Source organism: Boleophthalmus pectinirostris, unplaced genomic scaffold (genome assembly GCF_026225935.1).
Source record: "Boleophthalmus pectinirostris isolate CB_2022bp ecotype Guang Dong unplaced genomic scaffold, ASM2622593v1 HiC_scaffold_17, whole genome shotgun sequence".
Taxonomy (NCBI): Eukaryota; Metazoa; Chordata; class Actinopteri; order Gobiiformes; family Gobiidae; genus Boleophthalmus; species Boleophthalmus pectinirostris.
This window is the reverse complement of record NW_026571115.1, coordinates 32,752,904-32,779,386: the sequence shown is the minus strand read 5'-3', so window position 1 is coordinate 32,779,386 and position 26,483 is coordinate 32,752,904. Positions and strand designations below refer to the sequence as shown.

The following is a 26,483-nucleotide window of genomic DNA, read 5'->3' as shown; positions in this document are numbered from 1 at the left end:
GATTTAAAAACCTCGTTCCTCCTTCCATGGTTTGAGAATCTTGTACCCCCGCTTTAAAAATAAACCTCTGAACTTGTGACCGTGTGTGTTTTTTTCTCTGTCTCCAGCTGAACTCCTTCGAGCAGCTGTGCATCAACTACACCAACGAGAAACTCCAGCAGCTCTTCAACCACACCATGTTTGTGCTGGAGCAGGAGGAGTATCAGAGGGAGGGCATCGACTGGAGCTTCATCGACTTCGGCCTGGACCTGCAGCCGTGTATCGAACTCATCGAGAGACCTGTCAGTACTACTGCTACTACTACTACTGCTACTACTACTACTAATACTGCTAGTACTAATACAACTAGTACTACAACAACTATTACTACTACTACTGCTGGACCTGCAGCCGTGTATCGAACTCATCGAGAGACCTGTCAGTACTACTGCTACTACTACTACTGCTACTACTACTACTGCTACTACTACTACTGCTACTACTACAACAACAACTATTACCACTACTAATACTGCTAGTACTAATACAACTAGTACTACAACAACTGTTACTACTACTACTGCTGGACCTGCAGCCGTGTATCGAGCTCATCGAGAGACCTGTCAGTACTACTGCTACTACTACTACTGCTACTACTACTACTACTGCTACTACTACTACTACTAATACTGCTAGTACTAATACAACTAGTACTACAACAACTATTACTACTACTACTGCTGGACCTGCAGCCGTGTATCGAGCTCATCGAGAGAAATACTAAGCTATTACTACTAATACTGCTGCTACTACTACTACTACTACGACTATTACTACTATTACTACTACTACTACTATTGCTACAACAACAACAACAACTACTATTACTTACTAGTACTACTACTATTACTACTGCTACTACTGGACCTGCAGCCGTGTATTGAGTTCATCGGCAGACCTGTCAGTACTACTGCTACTACTACTAATACTGCTACTACTACTAATACTACTACTACTATTAACAACAACTACTACTACTACTACTGCTACTGCAACAACAACTACTACTACTACTACTGCTACTGCAACAACAACTACTACTACTACTACTGCTACTGCAACAACTACTACTACTACTGCAACACCAACTACTACTACTACTACTACTGCTACTACTACTACTACTACTGCTACTACTACTACGACGACGACGACTATTACTACTACTACTAGTACTGCTACTGCAACAACTACTACTACTACTGCTACTACTACAACAACTACTACTACTACTACTGCTGCTACAACTACTACTGCTACTGCTACTACTGCAACAACAACTACTACTACTACTACTGCTACTACTACTACTGCTACTGCTACTGCAACAACTACTACTACTACTACTACTACTACTACTACTACTACTACTACTACTACTACTACTACTACTACTACTACTACTACTACTACTACTACTGCTACTACTGCTACTGCCACTGCTACTACAACAACAACTTCTATTACTACGATTACTACTACTACTACTACTACTGCTACTACTGCTACTACAACAACTACTACTGCTACTCCTACTACTCCTACTACTACTACTCCTACTCCTACTACTACAACTACTACTAATACTACTACTACTAGTAGTAGTATTAGACTTGCGGCCCTGCACTGAGTTCATCTTGAGTTCTGTCAGTGTTCACATGTTTTGTGTCATTTGCACTTCACTAATATTTCATAATTTCGGGAGTTTCCAAGTTTTTGTATTGAGAACCACATTCTCAAATATAAAAAGCCAAAAGACTTTTGTTCTACACCGGTGGTCCCCAACCTCCGGGCCAGGGCCCAAAACCAGACGGTGCCTTCCTGCACGTCTGACCCCGAACTGACCGGGACCTGTGCACTCATAGAACCAGAGTTATGTTAAGTAACCTGAGTGGCTGTGCTTACTGAGCTGGATTGCAGTGGGAGCCAAGAATCTAAACTCCAGTAGCTACGGCTGCCATGGGGAAGATTAACAGAAGAATAGCTGCCAGTCTGTGCCACCTCCCTCACAGCACCGCCAGCTGTAACACAACACCCTGCCAACTCACTTCCTTTTTTAATAATCGTTTATTAGTCAACAAACACCGAGGCCAATTCTATATCTTGCTGCAAACGTGGAGACAGAGATCCATTTAATCCATGACAACTCGTAATAGTTTGAGTGATCTCCTCTCTCTTCCTCCTCAGAATAACCCCCCCGGGATCCTGGCTCTGCTGGATGAGGAGTGCTGGTTCCCCAAGGCCACAGACAAGACGTTTGTGGACAAAGTTCTCCAGGAGCAGGGCACGCACTCCAAGTTCCAGAAGCCCCGGCAGCTCAAGGATAAAGCTGACTTCTGCATCATCCACTACGCTGGAAAGGTATTCAACACATCCGAAGCATTTATTCGAATTACACTTGTTTTCATTGCTCAGAAAGTAGGACTGCACAACACTGAATCAAAATCGCAACTTACTGATTAGAGAAGGTTTGTCAAACTCAAATTCACAGAGGCCAAAATTAAAAACTGGGTCGAAGTCATGGGCCACAACTAAATATTTATTGAAAAATTTGAACAACATCTGTATATTTTCTCTTGTTAAACCTTTTTTTTTTATTTAAATAAATGTTTAATAATAGTTTTGCTTAAACATTGAATCCAGAACATGCAGAATATAAAATAATAGCACAATTTTAAATAAATAATGTCTCTATAGTCTCTCTGTAGCTTTTGAACTCCATTTAAATGTATTCGTTTTTTTCACAAGCCAACAACCAGTCAAAAACAACAACTTGCTTCAATGAGAATCCAGTGTCTTTAGCAGATGATAATGAGTATCAACAGGAGCGGTGGAGGCTATTAGCGGAATGACAGGCCGGCGCCAATGCTTTTGCAAAGCATTCTGGGATTCGTAGTATTAGTGGTGCATCTGTCATAATGACGCGGCAACCGGCGGGCAGCTCTAATACATGTATTTGATATGATCTTACGAGCCAAATGTAATTATATTGCCGGCAAAATTTGGCCCCTGGACCTGTGGTTGACATATTTATATATCTTGATATATTTTAAATTTTGAGATATTGACCACCCCAATTTTTAATTAGAATTACTTAATACCTCGGTACTGTGACAATAAAACAAACAAGCAACTGGCATGTTAACGAGCAATTCTTGATGATCAGATAACAAAATAGTTTATCATTAGATGCCGATAACAGCAGCAGACATATTTTCTTACACAATATTCTGTATCTATACTGGCTCAAATATGTGGGAAAAATTGCCGGCAAAATTTGGCCCCTGGACCTGTGGTTGACATGTCTGGATTAGAATGTCCATGTACAGACATCTAGTAGTTAAGACCTCTACACACATGTTCTGAAATATACGACACTCTTGTATGAGTTTACATAATTCATACTTCAGTGTAAATGCGACTGGAGCTGCAGTGCAGAACTGTAAACACAATCCTGCTTTTTATGGATCCAGTATATCACAAATCTGATCTAATATTTGACAGGAACATCTCTGTTGGAACAGTTTATGGAAAGGAATAACATCTTCATGGAGACAAGCAGATGGCTGACCCTCTGTCTCAAAAGTTTCTTTAAGTGGGACAGATTCAAACCTTTCCTTTTAGTAGATAAGTTTAAAGATTCTGAACCAAATTCTTATCTGTCTTAAAAATGCAAACACAACTTATTCGTTTTAAGCAGTTCCACATTTCCTCCAATTTTTACTTGCTTTTAAATTATAGGGCTGGGTGATATGGAGCTAAAAAATATCTTGATATATTTTGCTATGTCTCGATATACGATATATATATATATCGCGATACCTGTACAAGAAAAATAACTCCCAAAAAAAATGACTATAATAGATCCATGTTCCTAACCAGTGGTGAGGAGCTCTGAGGTTTCCCACAATCCACTGCAGAGCAAACCCAATGTTTCCAAACACTATTGTACAATTTCTAGACTGCAGAAGATTATTAATTAAAATCTTCTGCATAAATAAACTTTACAACATATAAACTATAACGACTCTAGAGCCACATCAGCCCGTTTGAGATTATTATGAGTTTAATGCAGCTTTGACACATTTGTTTACATTTTACGCCAACAAAACTTAAAACCACATGACTCATTTGCATAAACTATAAGCTCTGAAAAAAACAAAGGAAGCAGCTAAATCAGAATTAAATATAAGAATCTTATCAATATATACAATATGTCAGAATCAATTTTGTGTTAAAAAAATATCTTGATATATTTTAAATTTTGAGATATTGACCACCCCAATTTTAAATTATAATTACTTAATACCTCGATACTGTGACGATAAAACAAACAAGCAACTGGCATGTTAACGAGCAATTCTTGATGATCAGATAACAAAATAGTTTATCGTTAGATGCCGATAACAGCAGCAGACATATTTTCTTACACAATATTCTGTATCTATACTGGCTCAAATATGTGGGAAAAATTGGGTGCACATTGTAAAAAACAATATCTAGCTAAATTAAAATGACGTAAATTAAGAACATTTTACTTTATTTGAGTCGATTCAATGTGACGAGTCAAAGTATCTACCAAGGAAATAAGCAACATTACATTTTGTTTCTTATTTCAAGTGCAGCAAGATGTGTTTTAAGTACAAAAAGTCTTGTTCCATTGGCAGATAATTTAACTTTAATAAAACTTTCTCATTTCAAATCATCTGAACATGGCTAGATTAAAATTTTTGCAATGCAGCGCTTTTAATGCCGCACCAGGGAACATTTTTAAGCCAAGCGATAACAGCTCCTTCTTGAGACGAGCAGGCGACGGAACGGACCCTCCCGGAGAAAAGTTTCACCGCCAAACTAAAATAATGCCGTGTTTTATTGAGCGCAGAGTGCAGTTTCACAACACTATAAAAAATCACTCTAAATACGTGTGGTAAAGTTCCAGTATTTGTGTTAGGATCCTCGCCGGACTGAGCGAGCCCCCGTTAATGAGGTCAGTAGCAGGAAACAATAGTCTGGTTGTGAGCCGGAGCCACATCTGCTTCTCGTGGCTCCGCTCCACGCTCGGCAGATGGTTACATAACCTCTGGACTCCCGTCAACTTTCACCTCGGCGTAGTACGACTCCGCCTTCTGCAGGAGGAACGCCGGCCAAGTCCTCCGCTCCACCGGCTGTCAATCACGGCCGTAATGTGCACTTCAAAACATGTGTACTCAAGTAATGACAGAGAGGTATAAAACGCGGGTTCAGCGAAAGTTAAAGGAGATGTATTACGAAACGAGGCATATTGGAGTAAAGTACGTAAAGCTCCACAGCGAAGAGAAACTCAATTTGTCAACTGAAAACTTTAATTTACCTTATTTTTTATTTATTTATTTTTTTTTTAACTCTGTTTATTATAATTTTAAGCTATACAAAATATACATAACATTGTCTCCAACAACATATTTCACAGTTTTAACATTTTAACTATTCAGAGACAGAGAATTTAGAAATTAAGATATATATAAAATTAGAAAAAATTTATAAAAAACAAAACAAAACAAAAAAATATATACATGTACATACAATACAAATATACAAGAACAACCTATGTATAAATACACATACACTTACATTATAGGGCTGTCTCAATATTTACCTACGATTAAAATGGTCAATAAAAGGTTGCCATGTTGTGTAAAAAAGTTCTTGTTTGTTTCTCAGTGAAAATTATTTTTTTTCCAATTGTAAATGTTGCATTATGTTTCTCTGAAGATTTTGATGGGTGAGGTTTTTTTTTTTTTTTTTGCTTTTCCAGTTAAGTAAAATCAGGCGCCTGGCCAATAGTAACATGTAACATAACTCATGACTAATTTACCTTATTTTTTGGACTATAAGGCGCAATTAAAATCCTTAAATTTTCTCAAAAATCGACAGTGTGCCTTAACATTCGGTGCACCTTATGTAATTCTGGTTGTGCTTACTGACCTCGAACCGATTTTATGTGGTAAACGGCGCTCAAAAATGTGTCAAAATTTGGCTTTGACTTTGGCAAGCTACGAAGCCACACCGCTTGATGGATTGTCCGACAAATGGCTGGAGTCTTTGTGAAGCTGAGGCCTCTGTTGTCCTCTAACTGTCTCTGAACTTACAGCTAGTCAGGAGCCTCACGGGTGAATTGTAGTTCTGCTTCGACTCAACTGACATTGCTGCTGTCGCCTTGTCACCGTCGTTTTTGATTTATGGGCCTGAAGTCTATGCGAAGTAATTCACCGCCACAACTCTAGGAAGCTACGATTTATACCTGCCTTTTGTGGGTCGGCAAATTTAAATACTCAAAGAGCCATTTGGAGCGACTCCCATAGAAAAGAAAACATCCAGAGCTACAAAAACCTTTTTTACAGAACAGACTCACCATCATCAGCACATCCTCTGTCACATATTCCACTGAGTCGTGTCCTTTAGTCCAACAGAAGCTGAACCGCATCAGTGCACAAGGAAAGAGCTGTTTTTTTCAGCGCTTATAGTTTATGCAAATGAGCCATGTGGTTTTATGTTTTGTTTCTGTAAAACGTAAACAAATCTGCACATATCTGCATTAAACACATTATTACTCAATGTATAAAGTAGAAAAAACTGAGGCACTCAAAAAGTACAAAATAAGTGTTTGTCCTGATGAAGGCTGAAATGCGTTGGCGTGATTTTAACTTTATCTGCCATGTGGTATTAAGGATTTTAAATATTTTGTTCTTTTTCAGTGCCTCAGTTTTTTCTACTTGTATTTGAGACTGGTCCCTACACTGAAGAACACCAAAAGGACCCATCTGTACATTTTTTGTATATCCAAGTAGTAGTATTACTCAAGTTTAGCAAGATATATTTTCATATTTTAAGTACAAAAAGTCTTGTTACCATTCGCAGATAATTTTACTTGTCAAGTGAAATTTACTCAAATCATGATAAAACTTTCCTCATTTCAAGTCATCTGAACATGGCTAGGTTTTAGTTTTTGCAGTGCAGCGCTTTTAATGCCGCACTAGGGAACATTTTAAGCAAAGCAATAACAGCTCCATCTTGAGACGAGCAGGCGACGGAACGGACCCTCCCCGAGAAAAGTTTCACATTTTTATATATCCAAGTAGCACTCCTGCCCCCCAAAGTATTCCTCAATGTATATTTGGGTCGTTCTCGTAGGAAATAAAAATCCAAACTTAAATTGTCCACCCACATTCACATTCATAATAAACATTCACCAAGACAAGGAGGCAACTCCGGGAGAATTACGCCACGATCTACCAATGAATCGTGAACGCCTGGGCTCAGGGATCAGTCTCAAGTGTCGTCCGTTTGTTTCACTTAATGCCCCTTATAATCCGGTGCAATTTATGTATGAAAATAGATCAGAGAATTCAACATTATTGATATTGCGCCTTATAATCCAGTGCGCCTTATTGTCCCAAAAATACGGTAGGCTGAAAACATTTTGTTGTTCATCCAAGCTGCTTATTCAGTTCTGGTCAGACACTGGTGGAGACTTTCTTATAGTGCAGGGAGGAGCTAACTACACTGAAACTCCTCTGAAACTAAGGTCCCATCCAAGTTCGTATTCGAGTCGTTTTCGTTGTGGATGCAGTGTTCGTCCACACTAATCCGATTGAAAACGGCTCCAGAGACGGAACGATCTGGTGCCGCCAGCTCCCACGAATTCATCTGAGTACAGATCTGATCCGACACCGTGTGGACGCCCGAAAACGCTGATACGCTGATGTACGCTGCAAAGTAATTCACCGCCAAAACGCTAAGAGGCTAGAATATATGTCCATTCATAAATACGGTCTGTGTGTACGACCTGCATACATATAATCACTGAAAAGTTTAACACGAACCATCTCCAACACGACAGAAACACAGAACAGACTCACCATCAGCAGAACACCCCCCTGTCACAAAAACAACACATATAATCCACTGAGTCGTGTCCTTTAGTCCAACAGAATCTGAACCACAATAGAGAACTGTTTTTTCAGCGCTTAGTTTATGCAAATGAGCCATGTGGTTTTAAGTTTCGCTTCTGTAAAACGTAAACAAATGTGCTCAAAGCTGTGTGGACAGGGAAGGATTGCGGACACAGAAACGACGTGTCTGGACGCAAATCCTTTCCGATACGGCGATAATCGTGGCCTAACACTCTACTTGTTTATAGTTTCTGTTCGTTAGCTCGGCCTTTTCATCTGTTCTGAGTGAGGGGACATATTACAACAAAATACCAGTGCAAAAATAGCCAAAAGTTTAGATTAAAGAGGGGAATAAAGTCCAGTATGTTTCCTTTAAGTCCCCTTTTTTGATTCATTTGAACTTAATCAGATAAAGTTTGATGAAGTCCAGGTGCGGCTGTACTGTACTCCGCTTTCGAGTCGTGTTTTTTTTTTTTGGGGGGGGGGGTCGGGGTCTGCTCCGCGCGCCGTGTGCCTGGCGGTCATCATGTTACGCAGCAGAACAGTGTGAGGTCTCCGCTGGGCCGCGCTGTCACTCAAATACTCTCACATACTTTCAGATACGTGGGAAATATGACCTAGTGCAGTACAGCTGTGGAGGAGGGAGAGAGAAGCGTGGGAGCAGGAGCGTACAGTGGATTTATTTCACATCGTTATTGTACGTACAGTATAATCAATGTAACAGATTACATGTACCAGAGTTATGTAATCAGAGTACAAATGATGAGTAACTGTATTTGGTTACTGTTTCAGTGAGTGGTAATTGGATTATACAGAATTTTTTCTTTATATTTTTTCTTTTTTTTTTTTTTTGGTTCCGGTAATTCCACTCATTGCCGGACACTAAACCAGGTCTAAAACCAGGTCCAAATCAGGTCTAAATCAGGTCTAAACTAGGTCTAAACTAGGACTAAACCAGGTCTAAACCAGGTCTAAACCAGGTCTAAACCCAGGTCCAAACCAGGTCCAAACCAGGTCTAAACTAGGTCTAAACTAGGACTAAACCAGGACTGAACCAGGTCTAAACCCAGGTCTAAACCCAGGTCCAAACCAGGTCTAAACCAGGTCTAAACTAGGACTAAACCAGGACTGAACCAGGTCTAAAACCAGGTCTAAACTAGGACTAAACCAGGGCTAAACCAGGACTAAACCAGGATTAAACTAGGTCTAAACCAGGTCTAAACCAGGTCTAAACCAGGTCTAAACCCAGATCCAAACCAGGTCTAAATTAGGTCTAAACTAAACCCAGGTCAAACCAGGTCTAAACCAGGTCTAAACCAGGTCTAAACCAGGTCTTAAATCAGGTCTAAACCAGGTCTAAACCAGGTCTAAAACCAGGTCCAAATCAGGTCCAAATCAGGTCTAAACCAGGTCTAAACTAGGACTAAACCAGGTCTAAACCAGGTCTAAACCAGGTCTAAACCCAGGTCCAAACCAGGTCCAAACCAGGTCTAAACTAGGTCTAAACTAGGACTAAACCAGGACTGAACCAGGTCTAAACCCAGGTCTAAACCCAGGTCCAAACCAGGTCTAAACCAGGTCTAAACTAGGACTAAACCAGGACTGAACCAGGTCTAAAACCAGGTCTAAACTAGGTCTAAACTAGGACTAAACCAGGACTAAACCAGGATTAAACTAGGTCTAAACCAGGTCTAAACCAGGTCTAAACCAGGTCTAAACCCAGATCCAAACCAGGTCTAAATTAGGTCTAAACCAGGTCTAAACCCAGGTCCAAACCAGGTCTAAACCAGGTCTAATCTAGGTCTAAACCAGGTCTTAATCAGGTCTAAACCAGGTCTAAACCCAGGTCTAAACCCAGGTCCAAACCAGGTCTAAACCAGGTCTAATCTAGGTCTAAACTAGGACTAAACCAGGACTAAACCAGGACTAAACCAGGATTAAACTAGGTCTAAACCAGGTCTAAACCAGGTCTAAACCAGGTCTAAACCAGGTCTAAACTAGGTCTAAACCAGGTCTAAACCAGGTCCAAACCAGGTCTAAACTAGGTCTAAACTAGGTCTAAACTAGGACTAAACCAGGACTAAACCAGGATTAAACTAGGTCTAAACCAGGTCTAAACCAGGTCTAAACCAGGTCTAAACCAGGTCTAAACTAGGTCTAAACCAGGTCTAAACCCAGGTCCAAACCAGGTCTAAACTAGGTCTAAACCAGGTCTAAACCCAGGTCCAAACCAGGTCTAAACCAGGTCTGATCTAGGTCTAAACCAGGTCTTAATCAGGTCTAAACTAGGTCTAAACCCAGGTACAAACCAGCTCTAAAACCAGGTCTAAAACCAGGTCTAAACCAGGTCTAAACTAGGACTAAACCAGGACTAAACCAAATCTAAACCAGGACTAAACCAAGACTAAATCAGGTCAAAACCAGGACTAAACCAGGATTAAACCAGGACTAAAACCAGGTCTAAACTATCTCTCAAACAGGATTTAACAGGATTAGGACAGGACTAAATCATGCTACGTGGACGTGTCTCCTCGTCTTCTATCAATAATATTTTTAATACGGTTCAGTAAAGTCTTTGCTTCTCTACAGCAAATCAAGTAATCCAAAGTATTCAGATTACATTACTCACTTTAAGTAATTTAATGGATTACGTTACAAACTACATTTTGGGTTATGTAATCTGTAATCTGTAGGAGAATACATTTTAAAAGTAAACTTCCCAACACTGAGTATAATTGAGGAGGGATCAGGACATGTGTTCCAGTTTTGAATGACGTTTAGACTTTGCTGCCTGCTTGTCTCCATGGAGATGTTTGTTAATGACGCTCAGCCATAAAACTCCTTCGTGTTTCAGTCCATTTTTCCTCAAACGTTTGACTAAGATGACTCTAAATTCAAACTGACTGTTTCTGAACACTTTGGAGCTCAGACAAATGGTTTTGTGAAGCTGAGGCTCTGGAGTTTTGGCCTCGTCTTTGAATTGGGAATCTGGAAAGTACGAGTTCAAATTCCAACAAATTGTCAAGAATCCGTGTATCATTCGTTCATTCGTTTTTCAATATAAAACCAAAAATAAGAAACCGAAAAAAAAACAACAGTTTTCTTCATTATTTGTCTCCAAAACCAAAATGAAAAAACAGATAACGATTTGTTTTTTTCAGTTTTCGATATATATATATATATATATATATATATATATATATATATATATATATATATATATATATATATATATATATATATATATATATATACATATATATATATATATATATATATATATATATGAATTCCACATGGACTCAGTCCCTAAGGGCCTGTTTACACGAGAACACTTGCGGTAAAAACAACAAAATACCCAACTCAATTTGTTGGGTCTTGACAATCCGTGTATCATTCGTTCATTTGTTTTTCAATATAAAACCAAAAACAAGAAAACAACTGTTTTCTTCATTATTTGTCTCCAAAACCAGTTTCAGTTTTCGATTTTGTGTTTAAATGAAAAATGGAAAAAATCGGATAACGACTGTTTCCCATTTACGTGACGGTGCCGGACTTTTGCACCGAATACGGACTGAACCAGGACTGATCCAGGTCCAGGACCAGACCGGGACCAGACTGAGACCGGGACCAGACCGGGACCAGATCGGGACCAGACTGAGACTGAGACCAGACCGGGACCAGACCGAGACCAGACCGGAGGCTCAGAGCCCACAGCAGGGTGGGAGCTCGAAGCTGAGGCTCGGACCCCGCGGAGGCTCAGAGCCAGAGCTTGGACTCTGCTCTGGTCCCGCTCTGGATCCCGGTCTCAGTTCCGCTCTGGTCCCGCTCTAGTTCCGGTCAGGTCCTGGACCTGGATCAGTCCTGGTTCAGTCCATATGCGGTGCAAAAGTCCGGCATCGCAGTCACTGAAGTCACGTAAACGGGAAACGGTCGTTATCCGTTTTTTCCATTCTTCATTTAAACACAAAATCGAAAACTGAAACTGGTTTTGGAGACAAATAATGAAGAAAACAGTTGTTTTTTCGTTTTATTATTTTTGGTTTTATATTGAAAAACAAATGAAGGAATGATACACGGATGGTCAAGACCCAACAAACTGAGCATTTGTTGGGTATTTTGTTCTCGTGTAAACAGGCCCTTAGGGACTGAGTCCATGTGGAATTCATATAAAATTCCTATTATTCCGATTATTATATTCCTTTTTTTTATTTGTGTTGTTTTGAAGTACAAACTGGTCCAGCCTCTTCTCAGAATTGTTGATTTGACTGAAAAGAACTGGGTTACAGATTTCCATGAATCTTTGACATGTGCATGTGATTGACAGTTCCCTTTTATCAGAAGCTGGACAAACAGAATTTTTATTTTATTTTTTTTTTTTACCCTTTCAGACCGATAGTATTATATGTGATACCTGGGAATATGTTTTATACAAGCACACATAACTTTCCAAGCATGAAATATAGAAACATACTTACTGAACCATACGGACTGAACCAGGACTTGAACCAGGACTAAAACAGGACTAAAACAGGACTAAACCAGGACTAAACAGGACTGAACCAGGACTAAAACAGGTCCAATCAGGACTGAGGGTTGGGACGGGCCTGGAGGCGTGCCCAGGTAAACTGTCGGGTGCTCAGAACTGAGACCGGGACCAGACCAGGACTGAGACTGAGAATGAGACCAGGACCAGACCAGGACTGAGACCAGGACTGAGACTGGGACCAAACCAGGACTGAGACTGGGATTGAGACCAGGACTGATCGGATTAGTCCTGGTTCAGTCCTGGTTTAGACCTGGTTCAGTCCTGGTTTAGACTGGTTCAGTCCTGGTTTAGACCTGGTTTAGTCCTAGACCTGGTTCAGTCCTGGTTTAGACCTGGTCCTGGTTTCAGTCCTGGTTTAGACCTGGTTCAGTCCTGGTTTAGTCCTGGTTCAGTCCTGGTTTAGACTTGGTTCAGTCCTGGTTTAGTCCTGGTTCAGTCCTGGTTTAGACCTGGTTCAGTCCTGGTTTAGTCCTGGTTCGTCAGTCCTGGTTTAGACTGGTTCAGTCCTGGTTTAGTCCTGGTTCAGTCCTGTTTAGTCCTGGTTCAGTCCTGGTTTCAGTCCTGGTTTAGTTTGGTTCAGTCCTGGTTTTAGTCCTGGTTCAGACAGTTTAGTCCTGGTTCAGTTTCTGGTTTGACTGGTTCAGTCCTGGTTTAGACTGGTTCAGTCTGGTTTTGGTTCAGTCCTGGTTTCCTGGTTTAGTCCTGGTTTCACTGGTTCAGTCCTGGTTTAGTCCTGGTTCAGTCCTGGTTTAGACTGGTTCAGTCCTGGTTTAGTCCTGGTTCAGTCCTAGTTTCAGTCTGGTTCAGTCCTGGTTTAGTGGTTCAGTCCTGGTTTAGTCCTGGTTCAGTCCTGGTTTAGACCTGGTTCAGTCCTGGTTTAGTCCTGGTTCAGTCCTGGTTTAGTCCTGGTTAGTCCTGGTTCAGTCCTGGTTTAGTCCTGGTTTAGTCCTGGTTTCCTGGTTTAGTCCTGGTTCAGTCCTGGTTTAGACTGGTTTAGTCCTGGTTTCCTGGTTCAGTCCTGGTTTAGACCTGGTTTAGTCCTGGTTCAGTCCTGGTTTAGACCTGGTTTAGTCCTGGTTCAGTCCTGGTTTAGTCCTGGTTCAGTCCTGGTTTAGACCTGGTTCAGTTCTGGTTTAGACCTCGGTTCAGTCCTCGGTTCAGTCCTGGTTTAGTCCTGGTTCAGTCCTGGTTTAGTCCTGGTTCAGTCCTGGTTTAGACTTGGTTTCAGTCCTGGTTTGAGTCCTGGTTTAGTCCTGGTTTAGTCCTGGTTCAGTCCTGGTTCAGTCCTGGTTTAGTCCTGGTTCAGTCCTGGTTTAGACTTGGTTCAGTCCTGGTTTAGTCCTGGTTCAGTCCTGGTTTAGTCCTGGTTCAGTCCTGGTTTAGTCCTGGTTCAGTCCTGGTTTCAGTCCTGGTTCAGTCCTGGTTTAGACTTGGTTTAGTCCTGGTTCAGTCCTGGTTTAGTCCTGGTTCAGTCCTGGTTTAGTCCTGGTTCAGTCCTGGTTTAGACTTGGTTCAGTCCTGGTCAGTCTGGTTTAGTCCTGGTTCAGTCCTGGTTTAGACTGGTTCAGTCCTGGTTTATCCTGGTTCACTGGTTTAGTCCTGGTTCAGTCCTGGTTTAGTCCTGGTTCAGTCCTGGTTTAGTCCTGGTTCAGTCCTGGTTTAGACCTGGTTCAGTCCTGGTTTAGTCCTGGTTCAGTCCTGGTTTAGACTTGGTTCAGTCCTGGTTTAGACCTGGTTTAGTCCTGGTTCAGTGCTGGTTTAGTCCTGGTTCAGTCCTGGTTTAGTCCTGGTTCAGTCCTGGTTTAGTCCTGGTTCAGTCCTGGTTTAGACCTGGTTTAGTCCTGGGTCAGTCCTGGTTTAGTCCTGGTTCAGTCCTGGTTCAGTCCTGGTTTAGTCCTGGTTCAGTCCTGGTTTACCTTGGTTCAGTCCTGGTTTAGACTTGGTTCAGTCCTTGTTTAGTCTGGTTAGTCCTGGTTCAGTGCTGGTTTAGTCCTGGTTCAGTCCTGGTTTTGTCCTGGTTCAGTCCTGGTTTAGTCCTGGTTCAGTCCCTGGTTTCAGTCCTGGTTTAGTCCTGGGTCAGTCCTGGTTTAGTCCTGGTTCAGTCCTGGTTCAGTCCTGGTTTAGTCCTGGTTCAGTCCTGGTTTAGACTTGGTTCAGTCCTGTTTAGTCCTGGTTTAGTCCTGGTTCAGTCCTGGTTTAGTCCTGGTTTCAGTCCTGGTTCAGTCCTGGTTTAGTCCTGGTTCAGTCCTGGTTCAGTCCTGTTTAGTCCTGGTTCAGTCCTGGTTTAGACTGGTTCAGTCCTCAGGTTTAGACTGGTTCAGTCCTGGTTTAGACTGGTTTCAGTCCTGGTTGTGTTTTAAACAGAATCATTTAAAAAATCATAATCACCAGAACAAGCGAAATTTGATGATTTTTTAGACCTGGTTTAGTCCTGGTTTAGTCCTGGTTTAGTCCTGGTTTAGTCCTGGTTCAGTCCTGGTTTAGTCCTGGTTCAGTCCTGGTTCAGTCCTGGTTCAGTCCTGGTTTACTGGTTTAGTCCTGGTTCAGTCCTGGTTTAGTCCTGGTTCAGTCCTGGTTTAGACCTGGTTTAGTCCTGGTTCAGTCCTGGTTTAGACTTGGTTCAGTCCTGGTTTAGACCTGGTTCAGTCCTGGTTTAGTCCTGGTTTAGTCCTGGTTCAGTCCTGGTTTAGACTTGGTTCAGTCCTGGTTTGGACCTGGTTTAGACCTGGTTCAGTCCTGGTTTAGTCCTGGTTCAGTCCTGGTTTAGACTTGGTTCAATGCTGGTTTAGTCTTGGTTCAGTCCTGGTTTGGACCTGGTTTAGTCCTGGTTTAGTCCTGGTTTAGTCCTGGTTCAGTCCTGGTTTAGTCCTGGTTCAGTCCTGGTTTAGACTTGGTTTAGTCCTGGTTCAGTCCTGGTTTAGTCCTGGTTCAGTCCTGGTTTAGTCCTGGTTCAGTGCTGGTTTAGTCCTGGTTCAGTCCTGGTTTAGACTTGGTTCAGTCCTGGTTTGGACCTGGTTTAGTCCTGGTTCAGTCCTGGTTTAGACATGTTTAAACAGAATCGTATTAAAAAATCATTTACAAATATAATCACCAGAACAAGCGAAATTTGATGATTTTTTTCCCCCGTTTTTTTTCCGTCCCTTGCGTCGTCGTCGGTTTCCCGCTGGTTTCTCTCCTCTCCGCGCGCTGACCTCACTTCACATTTGGAACGTAACGCGCATCCTTCATCCAAACGTGTGGAAATAATATCAGTGTTCAGAGACACTAGACGGCATCTGTCAGAGCTCGACGCCTGGACACTGACAGACTGATGTACGAGCGAATAACAGTGAAAAACAGAAATCCTTAAAGTGTCACATTAGACTCGCCATTTCACTAAAACATACTCAACATCACTATATTTAAGGGTTTAGATGATCGTTATTTGAGTTTCTTGTTGGTTATGGCAGCAGGTATGACATATTTAGAGATAATCTGGTAATACTAACAAGGGCCAACACTTGTAATAACTCCAAAATTTAAGATATAAACACTTAAATCTATCAGAAAGTGACTTATGAAATGATGTGTTCATGCGGCAAGATAATTTTACTTGACAAGTTATCGTAAAATAAACAACCTCTAGACTAGAATTAAGCATCTCAGAACTATTAAGTAGAAAATAAATCCGAAAACAAGATGAATAACCCGAAATAAGTTCTAAAATCTTGGCCAGATCAGAGGAATTTGCAGTGAATAGATCTTTTTCACAACAGCCAGAATGTCTATGGCAAAATATATATATATTATATCTTTACAATTTTATTTATAAATTTCGATAGCACATTACAGAGTATGTATGCCAAACATCATATTTATGCAATTTTTTCCAAAAATAACCCCAAGAAAAAACAAAACAAAGAACAAAAAATTAAAAATTAAAAATAAAATAAATGAATAATAATAGCAATAGTAATAGTAATAATAAAAGATAAAGTAAAAAAAAAAAAATATATATATATATATATATATATATATATATATATATATATATATAATATATATAATATATATATATATATATATAATAATAATAATAATAATAATAACACTATGGCAAAATATTTGTGGAAATATCTGGCAAACTGTACCAGCTTCATAAATCTTTCCCATCACCAAATCTTCAACCAACAAGGTCCACAAAGATAAACATTCTAACATGAAGAATTTATCCACAACTATCAAGGTAAAAAAGACAAAAACTTAGAACAGACCTGGGCATTGTGCAGCTCCAGGACCACATACGGATCTTTGGTTGACTCTGACCGGCCCATTTAAGATCATTTGGAATTACACAATAAATATATTTTCACTAGATAGGACCACACCAACAACGACATAGTGTGAAGAAGTTTATTGATCATGTACGAAGCGGGACAGAGATGCCGGGTTGAGACTCTAGGCGGGGGCTCCGTCTCAATCTTCAATTGGCCCAGTCGACGGGACCAAACCCTTGTTGGCGTCTTATGACTGAAAGACAGAATAGGGGATGGGAAGGTGGGGTCGAGTTCACCGAGACAAACTGGGATGATGGGAAAGGCTGATACATACAGGCTTCTGGGAAATTAAAGGCATGGTGGAGGTGAGTTGTGGTTCGCTGGTGAGAGGAGAGGGCGGCTGAGGCGTGGTCCTGCTCCTGAATCTCACTTAATCATATTAACTACATTTATAGATGAAGAAAAAAAGGCAGAGCGCTTCATTGGGCCTTAAAAGAGTAAAAAATAGCAGTACGCGTCCTCTACGAGGGTTAAAACAGTGGTTTTGAACAGAAAATTACCCTTACTGGAAAATGGGCAAAGTGCTGACACCACTTTGTCCTGACGAAGACCATCTTGCCGGTCTTCATGTAATAAAGGACTTTTAATATATTCAGTCCGAGTGCCTCGGGTTTGTACCTTACCCACTGTTACATTTTCCAGTAAGTGAGGAGAAAATTCAGTTTGTCGACTGGACAAAAGTTTTGAGTCGACAAACGGCTGAGGGATTCTTCACATTTTCCAGTAAGGGTAATTTTCTGTTCAAAAAAATATATATTTTATAATTTTACCTCATGCAGGGACTGAAGCTGCATGACTTTTATGTTAGAGGTGTGTTTTTAAAATGACAGTTTTTGTAAGGCAACCTCACTTTTTCATTACATAAACTCTTATCACTCTTACCAGCACGTCAAAACAACGCTTTTTATGAAGAAGTACAATTAATATTATGCAGAATGATCATGAGCTCTGGGTAGTGACCGAAAGGACAAGATCACAGATACAAGCGCTCGAAATGAGTTTCCTCCGCAGGGTGTCTGGGCGCTCCCTTAGAGACAGGGTGAGGAGCTCAGTCACACGGGAGGAGCTCGGAGTAGAGCTGCTGCTCCTCCACGTTGAGAGGAGCAGCTGAGGCTCGGGCATTTGTTCCGGATGCCTCCTGGGCGTCTCCCTCAGGAGGTGTTATGGGCATGTCCCATCAGGAGGAGGCCCCGGGGAAGACCCAGGACACACTGGAGGGACTATGTCTCTCGACTGGCCTGGGAACACCTCGGGGTCCCCCTGGAGGAGCTGGAGGACGTGTCTGGGGTGAAGGAAGTCTGGGAGTCCCTGCTTAGACTGATGCCCCCGTGACCCGGCCCCGGATAAGAAAATGGATGGATGGATTATGCAGAATTGAGTTAAGCATTTTGGCCTGACCCTGCACAGCATTTTCTGTTTCTCATGTGGCTCCATGGAAAAAACGATTGCCCACTCCTGCTTGAAGGCGAACAGCGACGAGCATTAAGATTCTACTCCTGAGCAAAACTAACGTTACGGTCATGAATAAATCATTAGTAACTTAATAACTCGTAAGTCATAACTCATAACTTCATGATGTAGATATTAGAGCACATAGACAGATTTGTGCAGTTCAGATGCTGGAGATTTAATCTGTGAACATGTCCAGCCAGACTTTTCCACAGACATTTGAAAACCATTAACGGGAAGTTCCGCATCCCCACAGCGCAACACTTCAGGCCCTTCTGAAGAAAGTTCTGTTGCACAATACTTCTGATTTGATTAGAAGTGGTAGAGTAGCCAAAAAATGTATTCAAGTAAGAGTAACGCTGCTCCAAAATAAGTATAAATAATCAAGCTGAAGTACAAAGTCGTGGTCCAGGAAATCACTCAAGTAAGAGTAAAAAAGTATTTGGGAAAACTACTACTCCTTAAGTAAGAGTAACTAAGTCTGGGCGTAACGTGGGACTTAAAAATTGGAAGTCGATGTAATTCTAATACCAAAAAATTGAGCAATGTTTGGTAATCTGGTGTTTTGAAATGATACATAAAAACGAGACAAACTAAATCATATCTGACGGAGCGCCGCAAGAAACACAAATGCTCAAATCATTATCAGCGTGCGGTCCAAAAACGACTTCGAAAAGCGCCATTTCTGAAAAGTTGCTCAAGAAAATTAAACAGTAAAACGTCTTTCTTGCGTGTAAATTGTCTCTGCGCTTCGGATGGAATTTTTAGAGTTTTAAATCGCAGCACCACTTCTTTTCTTTCCAGCGTTTTTCCATATGTTTCTCCCACTTAACGGATGTAAAACTGTTACACGTATCGCTTACGTTTCCCGCCAAACCAAGTCAGAAACACCTCATGAACACGTCTTATGCCACAGGTGTCAAACATAAGGCCCGGGGGCTGGATCCGGCCCTCCAAGACCTTTAATCTGGCCCTTGGGTGATTTTCTACTAAAATATTTTAATGATATTTTCTATTCAAATATTGGTAATTTTCTGTGGTGTTTATCACAGCAGCGTCTCCAGCGTCTCTGTACGTGGCCCCTCCCACCAGAGCAGCACAAATGAAGACTTGTCTCTTTCCAAACGCTCTTAAAGGACGATCGTTTTGACTGTTGACCGTGACACCCTCATCAGAAAAATGTCCAACATGAGAAAAGTGGAGCCGAGTGCAGGATTTTACAAGAAAAATTTACTTATTCCTATTTACATACAAGTTATTGTTAAAACTTTGTGTTGAAATTGAATTTTTCTTAAAGTTTCAAGTTGTTCATAATATTCATCCATCCATCCATTTTCATCCGCTTATCCGGGCCGGGTCGCGGGGGGAGCAGCCTAAGCAGGGACTCCCAGACTTCCTTCACCCCAGACACGTCCTCCAGCTCCTCCGGGGGGACCCTGAGGCGTTCCCAGGCCAGTCGAGAGACATAGTCCCTCCAGCGTGTCCTGGGTCTTCCCCGGGGCCTCCTCCCAGTGGGACATGCCCGGAACACCTCCCGAGGGAGGCGCCCAGGAGGCATCCGGAACAGATGCCAGAGCCTCAACTGCTCCTCTCAACGTGGAGGAGCAGCGGCTCTACTCCGAGCTCCTCCCGTGTGACTGAGCTCCTCACCCTATCTCTAAGGGAGCGCCCAGCCACCCTGCGGAGGAAACTCATTTCGAGCGCTTGTATCCGTGATCTCACTACCCAGAGCTCATGACCATAGGTGTTCATAATATTATAATATTATAATAAGAAAGAGTTCATCAATTAAAAAAGATTTCTGTAATAGATTTGTGTTTCTCTGCACAAATATTTGAACTTATTGTTATTTTTGGGGTTTATGTGACATGAGTTTTCTGATCCGGCCCCTTTGAGATCAAAGTAGGTTGGATACGACCCCCGGACCAAAATGAGTTTGACACTCCTGTCTTATGCGCTTTACGATCTCAAACCCGTGTTGTTTCGTCTTCTCTCGTGTGTTGTAGGTGGATTACAAAGCGGACGAGTGGCTCATGAAGAACATGGACCCGCTGAACGACAACGTGGCCACGCTCCTGCACCAGTCCACGGACAAGTTTGTGGCCGAGCTCTGGAAAGACGGTGAGGAAGTGAATTTAATGGCTGTAGTTTAATCTGAGCTGGAACTGGCCGTTTAAGTGTCAGATTCCAGATTTGTCGACCTGGTTTACGGTTCATGTTTCTGTAACGATTGAACCGATCAACGTGAAACAAAAACTGACACAAAGTCCAATGTCGTCTCCGTCCGAGCAGTGTTGGGGAGTAACAGATTACATGTACCGGAGTTAATGTAATCAGAGTACAAATGATGAGTAACTGTATTCAGTTACAGTTACTGTTTCAGTGAGTGGTAATTGGATTACAGTTACTTGGTTGAAATAAATGGATTACACGGCGGGATTTTCCTGTTTTCAAATTTTGGGCTGAACCAGGACTAAACCAGGACTAAACCAGGACTGAACCAGGACTAAACCAGGTCTAAACCAGGTCTAAACCAGGACTAAACCAGGACTAAACCAGGACTGAACCAGGACTAAACCAGGTCTAAACCAGGTCTAAAACCAGGACTAAAACCAGGTCTAAACCAGGTCTAAACAAAGTCTAAACCAGGACTAAACCAGGTCTAAACCAGATCTAAACCAGGACTAAAACCAGGACTAAACCAGGTCTAAACCAGGTCTAAACCAGGACTAAACCAGGACTAAAACCAGGACTAAACCAGGACTGAACCAGGACTAAACCAGGTCTAAAACCAGGTCTAAACCAGGACTAAACCAGGACTAAACCAGGACTAAACCAGGTCTAAACCAGGACTGAACCAGGACTAAACCAGGACTAAATCAGGTCTAAACCAGGACTAAACCTGGACTAAACTAGGTCTAACCCAGGTCTAAACCAGGACTAAACCAGGAGTAAACCAGGACTAAACCAGGTCTAAACCAAGTCTAAACCAGGTCTAAACCAGGTCTAAACCAGGACTAAACCAGGACTAAACCAGGTCTAAACCAGGACTAAACTAGGTCTAAACCAGGACTAAACCAGGACTAAACCAAGTCTAAACCAGGTCTAAACCAGGGCCAATTTAAAGAGAACAAACATGAATTTTCAGGATGTGGTTGGTACATTCATCAAGTAATCCAAAGTATTCAGATTACATTACTCACTTTAAGTATTTTAATGGATTACGTTACAAACTACATTTTGGTGTGTGTAATCTGTAATCTGTAGGGGATTACATTTTAAAAGTAAACTTCCCAACACTGTCCGTCAGTATTGATAAATTAAAGTGAAATTATTTTTCCACAGTAGCTTCAGAAAGTGATGTCGTTATTCAACCCAAAAGACGTGATTGTCGTCAGCTGAAAGGACTTTAAAGGTGCATTGTGTAACTTTTCTAGGGGAGGGTCTGTCACTCAAATGCTTTTCTCTATGGAGACGCTACACATGACAGACAGAATCTTATCTCAACCAGTCAGTCAATCAAATATATTTGTATAGCACGTTTAAAACAGCCAAAACTTACCAAAGTGCTGAACAACATTTACAGCGGAATAAAAACATACTCTAAAGAAAACTAACAATATAATAACACAAAAACGATGCCAAGGTGTCTCCAAACTCCGGACAAATGCCAAAGAGAAAAGGTGCGTTTGGAGCAAGGATTTACGAAAAAGAAAAGTGATTTGGTCCCTCTGCTTTTTTCAGTTTTCTGTAGACCTTTTTCACTGCGACTGGAAGTGTCCCTCTGTAGATTTGCGGAACTTCCGCTTAATGGTTTTTCTGTGGCAAAATATCTGCGGAAATGTCTGTCTTATTCTCCAGCAGCTTCGTAAATCTGCTCCATCACCAAATCTTCAACCAACAACGTCCACAAAGGATAAACATGAAGAATTTATCCACAACTATCGAGGTACAAAGACGAAAACGTAAAGGAGAACGACGACGACGCGTTTGTGAACTACTGAACAAAACTAATGTTATGGTCATGAATAAAACAGAAGTGACTTGTTCACTCAGATTGATTCTAAAATTAAAATAAAAAATCGATTTCATGATGTTGATATTAGTACAGATAGATTGATTTGTGCAGTTCGAATGCGAGACATCTCTTGGACCATGAAGTTAGTTTTGCTCAGTAGTTCACTAACACGTCGTCGTTGTTCTTCTTTAAGTTTTCGTCTTTCTTACCTTGACAGTTGTGGATAAATTCTGTCCTTCTTCCTGCGGGATTTGGTGACACGTCGCAACCAAATAGCAGCGATTGGTTGAATAAAAAAAGTACCCGCCTACCGTCGAGCGAACGAATCCTAACGCTGTGAGGTCAGACGGTTTCCACGAAGTGAGACCGGCTGATGAATCAGGCTCGTTGATATGAGCATAGATAGATACATTTGTGCAGTTAGAATGCGAGACATCTCAAAGAAACAATAACGTTAGTTTTGTTCAGTAGTTCACTAATGCGTCGTCGTTGTTCGCCTATAAGTTTTCGTCTTTCTTCCCTTGATAGTTGTGGATAAATTCGTTCATGGAAGAATGTTTATCCTTTGTGGACTTTGTTGGTTGATGGGGCAGATTCATTACCCGGTTTCACTTCGTAGAAACCGTCTGACCTCACAGCGTTCAGAATTCGTTTCGCTCGACAGTAGGCGGGTACTTTTTTCATTTAACCAATCGCTGTTATTTGGTCATGACGATGTATGTAATGCACCAAATCCCGTAGGAAGAAGGACAATAACGTCTTTCCTCTTGATAAAATTCACCAAACATTCTCTTTGTTCCAGCTTTAAATCCTCGATCTCTAGAATCGTTGCCAACACAGAATGTACGGCTCTTCGCTGATTGGCTGGTGCCCGAACTCGCACTTCCGGCGTTTTTGCGAAATCTTCCGATTCTTGACCTATTCGCTGGAGAGAAATGAAATTGAGCTGAGGCTTGCCACAGAAAAACATTCACCAGAAGTTCTACAAAGCTACAGCGCAGGGCTTCCGGTCATTGTGGAAAAAAAAGTCGATTAGATTAGGGTGAGTTTTTGCAATTACCAACACGAACAGATACACTTAAAGCATTATGTTCGCGTGTGTATGATTTATGAGAAAACATTAGGCATTTTTAAGCAAACCACAGAGATTTTTCCCCCTCTCGTCTGGAGGTAGACGAGGTGTGATGTCATGTCTCTGAGGGGTGAAATATAAATCATGAAATAAAGACTCCGGTAGAGGCTTTTCCTGCTGCACTCTTTGGACACTTCATGTTTTATGGAGTGTTCAGAACCTCACCGAGCCCGTGTCAGATCACCCGGGCTTTTACTCAACTCAAATCCACTGCTCCGAGACATTTTCCAGTCTGTTATATATTTTTATCTGCGACCTGTCGTCTGGCAGGGGGAATGAAGCTTAAAGGGGCTGTATCTGATCTGTAGGTTTTCATGTAATAAAGTAAAACCGCTCTTTCCATAGTACAGGTACATTATTATATTTTAAGTCACTTTCAGGGGTAAAATGAGATCGCTATGTGCTACAGTATCATCAAAGTGTGGTATTGTCCGCAAACCAGGAAGTGCGCCGTTAGCATGGTAGTTGTTTTTAGCATTACTGTAAGCAGCAAAATTCCACTCTGGGTCCTGAAAGTGGTGAAAAGTGCCCATGAACTTATAGACCAGGAGTGTCAAACTCATTTTGGTCCGGGGGCCGTATCCAACCTACTTTGATCTCAAAGGGGCCGGATCAGAAAACTCATGTCATATAAACCCCAAAAATAACAATAAATTCAAATATTTGTGCAGAGAAACACAAATCTATTACAGAAATCTTTTTTAATTGATGAACTCTTTCTTATTATAATATTATAATATTATGAACAACTTGAAAGTTTAAGAAAAATTCAATTTCAACACAATGTTTTAACATGAACTTGTTTGCAAGGAATAAGTCAATTTTTCTTGTAAAATCCTGCACTCGGCTCCACTTTTCTCATGTTGGACATTTTTCTGATGAGGGTGTCACGGTCAACAGTCAAAACGATCGTCCTTTAAGAGCGTTTGGAAAGAGACAAGTCTTCATTTGTGCTGCTCTGGTGGGAGGGGCCACGTACAGAGACGCTGGAGACGCTGCTGTGATAAACACCACAGAAAATTAACAAGATTTTAATAGAAAATATCATTAAAATATTTTTGTAGAAAATCACCCAAGGGCCAGATTAAAGGTCTTGGAAGGCCGGATCCAGCCCCCGGGCCTTATGTTTGACACCTGTGTTATAGACCTTTATCACAACGGTCACAAGTTGCAGTTAATGTTTTTTTTGTGGCAAAATGAGAGATGCGCGGATTGAGGTTACAGCCGCGGTGTCAGCGACTAAAGCGCGGGTCGGGCGGATGATGTGACGAAAAATAATATGTATGTATAATATAGTCGAACCTCGGATTCAGGAGGAGCAGTGTGGTTTTCGTCCTGGCCGTGGAACACTGGACCAGCTCTACACTCTCCATCGGTGCTCGAGGGTTCATGGGAGTTTGCCCAACCAGTCCACATGTGTTTTGTGGATCTGGAGAAGGCATTCGACCGTGTCCCTCATGGTGTCCTGTGGGGGGTGCTCTGGGAGTATGGGGTCCGGGGCCCTTTGCTAAGGGCTGTCCGGTTCCCTGTATGACCGGAGCAGGAGCTGTGTTCGCACTGCCGGCAGTAAGTCAGACCTGTTCCCGGTGCATGTTGGACTCCGCCAGGGCTGCCCTTTGTCACCGGTTCTGTTCATTGTATTTATGGACAGAATTTCTAGGCGCAGTCAGGGGCCGGAGGGGGTCCGGTTTGGGGACCACAGGATTTCATCTCTGCTGTTTGCGGACGATGTTGTCCTGTTGGCTTCATCGAACCAGGACCTGCAATGTGCACTGGGGCGGTTTGCAGCCGAGTGTGAAGCGGCTGGGATGAAGATCAGCTCTTCCAAGTCCGAGGCCATGGTTCTCGACCGGAAAAAGGTGGCTTGCCCTCTCTGGGTGGGTGGGGAGTCTTTGCCTCAAGTGGAGGAGTTCAAGTATCTCGGGGTCTTGTTCACGAGTGAGGGAAGGACGGAACGTGAGATTGACAGGCGGATCGGTGCAGCTTCGGCAGTGATGCGGTCGCTGTATCGGACCGTTGTGGTGAAGAGGGAGCTGAGTCGAAAGGCGAAGCTCTCGATTTACCGGTCAGTCTTCGTTCCTACTCTCACCTATGGTCATGAGCTCTGGGTAGTGACCGAAAGGACGAGATCGCGGATACAAGCGCTCGAAATGAGTTTCCTCCGCAGGGTGGCTGGGCGCTCCCTTAGAGACAGGGTGAGGAGCTCAGTCACACGGGAGGAGCTCGGAGTAGAGCCGCTGCTCCTCCACATCGAGAGGAGCCAGTTGAGGTGGCTCGGGCATCTGTTCCGGATGCCTCCTGGGCGCCTCCCTCGGAAGGTGTTCCGGGCATGTCCCGCGGGGAGGAGGCCCCGGGGAAGACCCAGGACACGCTGGAGGGACTATGTCTCTCGGCTGGCCTGGGAACGCCTCGGGGTCCCCCCGGAGGAGCTGGAGGACGTGTCTGGGGTGAAGGAAGTCTGGGAGTCTCTGCTTAGGCTGCTGCCCCCGCGACCCGGCCCCGGACGAAAAATGGATGGATGGATGGATGTATAATATTATTATATATTTGGTGGCGGTTTAACTACTCAAATTAAAAATATATATATAAATACAGCTCCTTTAAGTACGTCTCTAAATGTGCCCATTACACATCTTACTTTTACAATAAGGAGAAAAAAAAACAGTGGAAAAGAAATGTTACCATTAAAACAGAAAACAATGACATTTGGCTTTGTGTGTGAACAGAGATTAGTGATTAGTCGTATCATTTCCTGTTCTCTTGTTTATTTGTCTGTAACAGTTTTAACCTCTTTAACCCTGTACTAACCTGTGCTGTGTCTGCATGTGTCCTGTCCTCTCTCTCTTATGTGTGTGTGTGTGTGTGTGTGTGTGTTTGTACGTTCGTATGTGTGTGTGTTTGTGTGTAGACATTGAGACTTTTCAGAGAGCCTCTTTCTATGACAATGTCTCTGGGCTGCAGGAAGCTCCAGGTGAACCATAGGAACTTAAGTATGTCAACTGTGATCAAAGTTATTTATGTTTTGTATGTTTCTGTATTTATGTTATTT

At 42.1% G+C, this 26,483-nt stretch overlaps 1 protein-coding gene across 1 annotated transcript in view; it reads left to right on the top strand.

Moving 5' to 3' along the window:
- The window catches only part of LOC110172213 (myosin-10-like), a 249,049-nt gene that overhangs the window by 174,309 nt on the left and 48,257 nt on the right, over nt 1-26,483 (top strand). Inside the window, exons 14-16 of the mRNA XM_055152335.1 lie at nt 87-281; nt 2,227-2,400; nt 20,291-20,405. Of these exons, the coding sequence (XP_055008310.1) occupies nt 87-281; nt 2,227-2,400; nt 20,291-20,405 (484 nt within the window). The remainder of the gene's footprint in view (nt 1-86; nt 282-2,226; nt 2,401-20,290; nt 20,406-26,483) is intronic.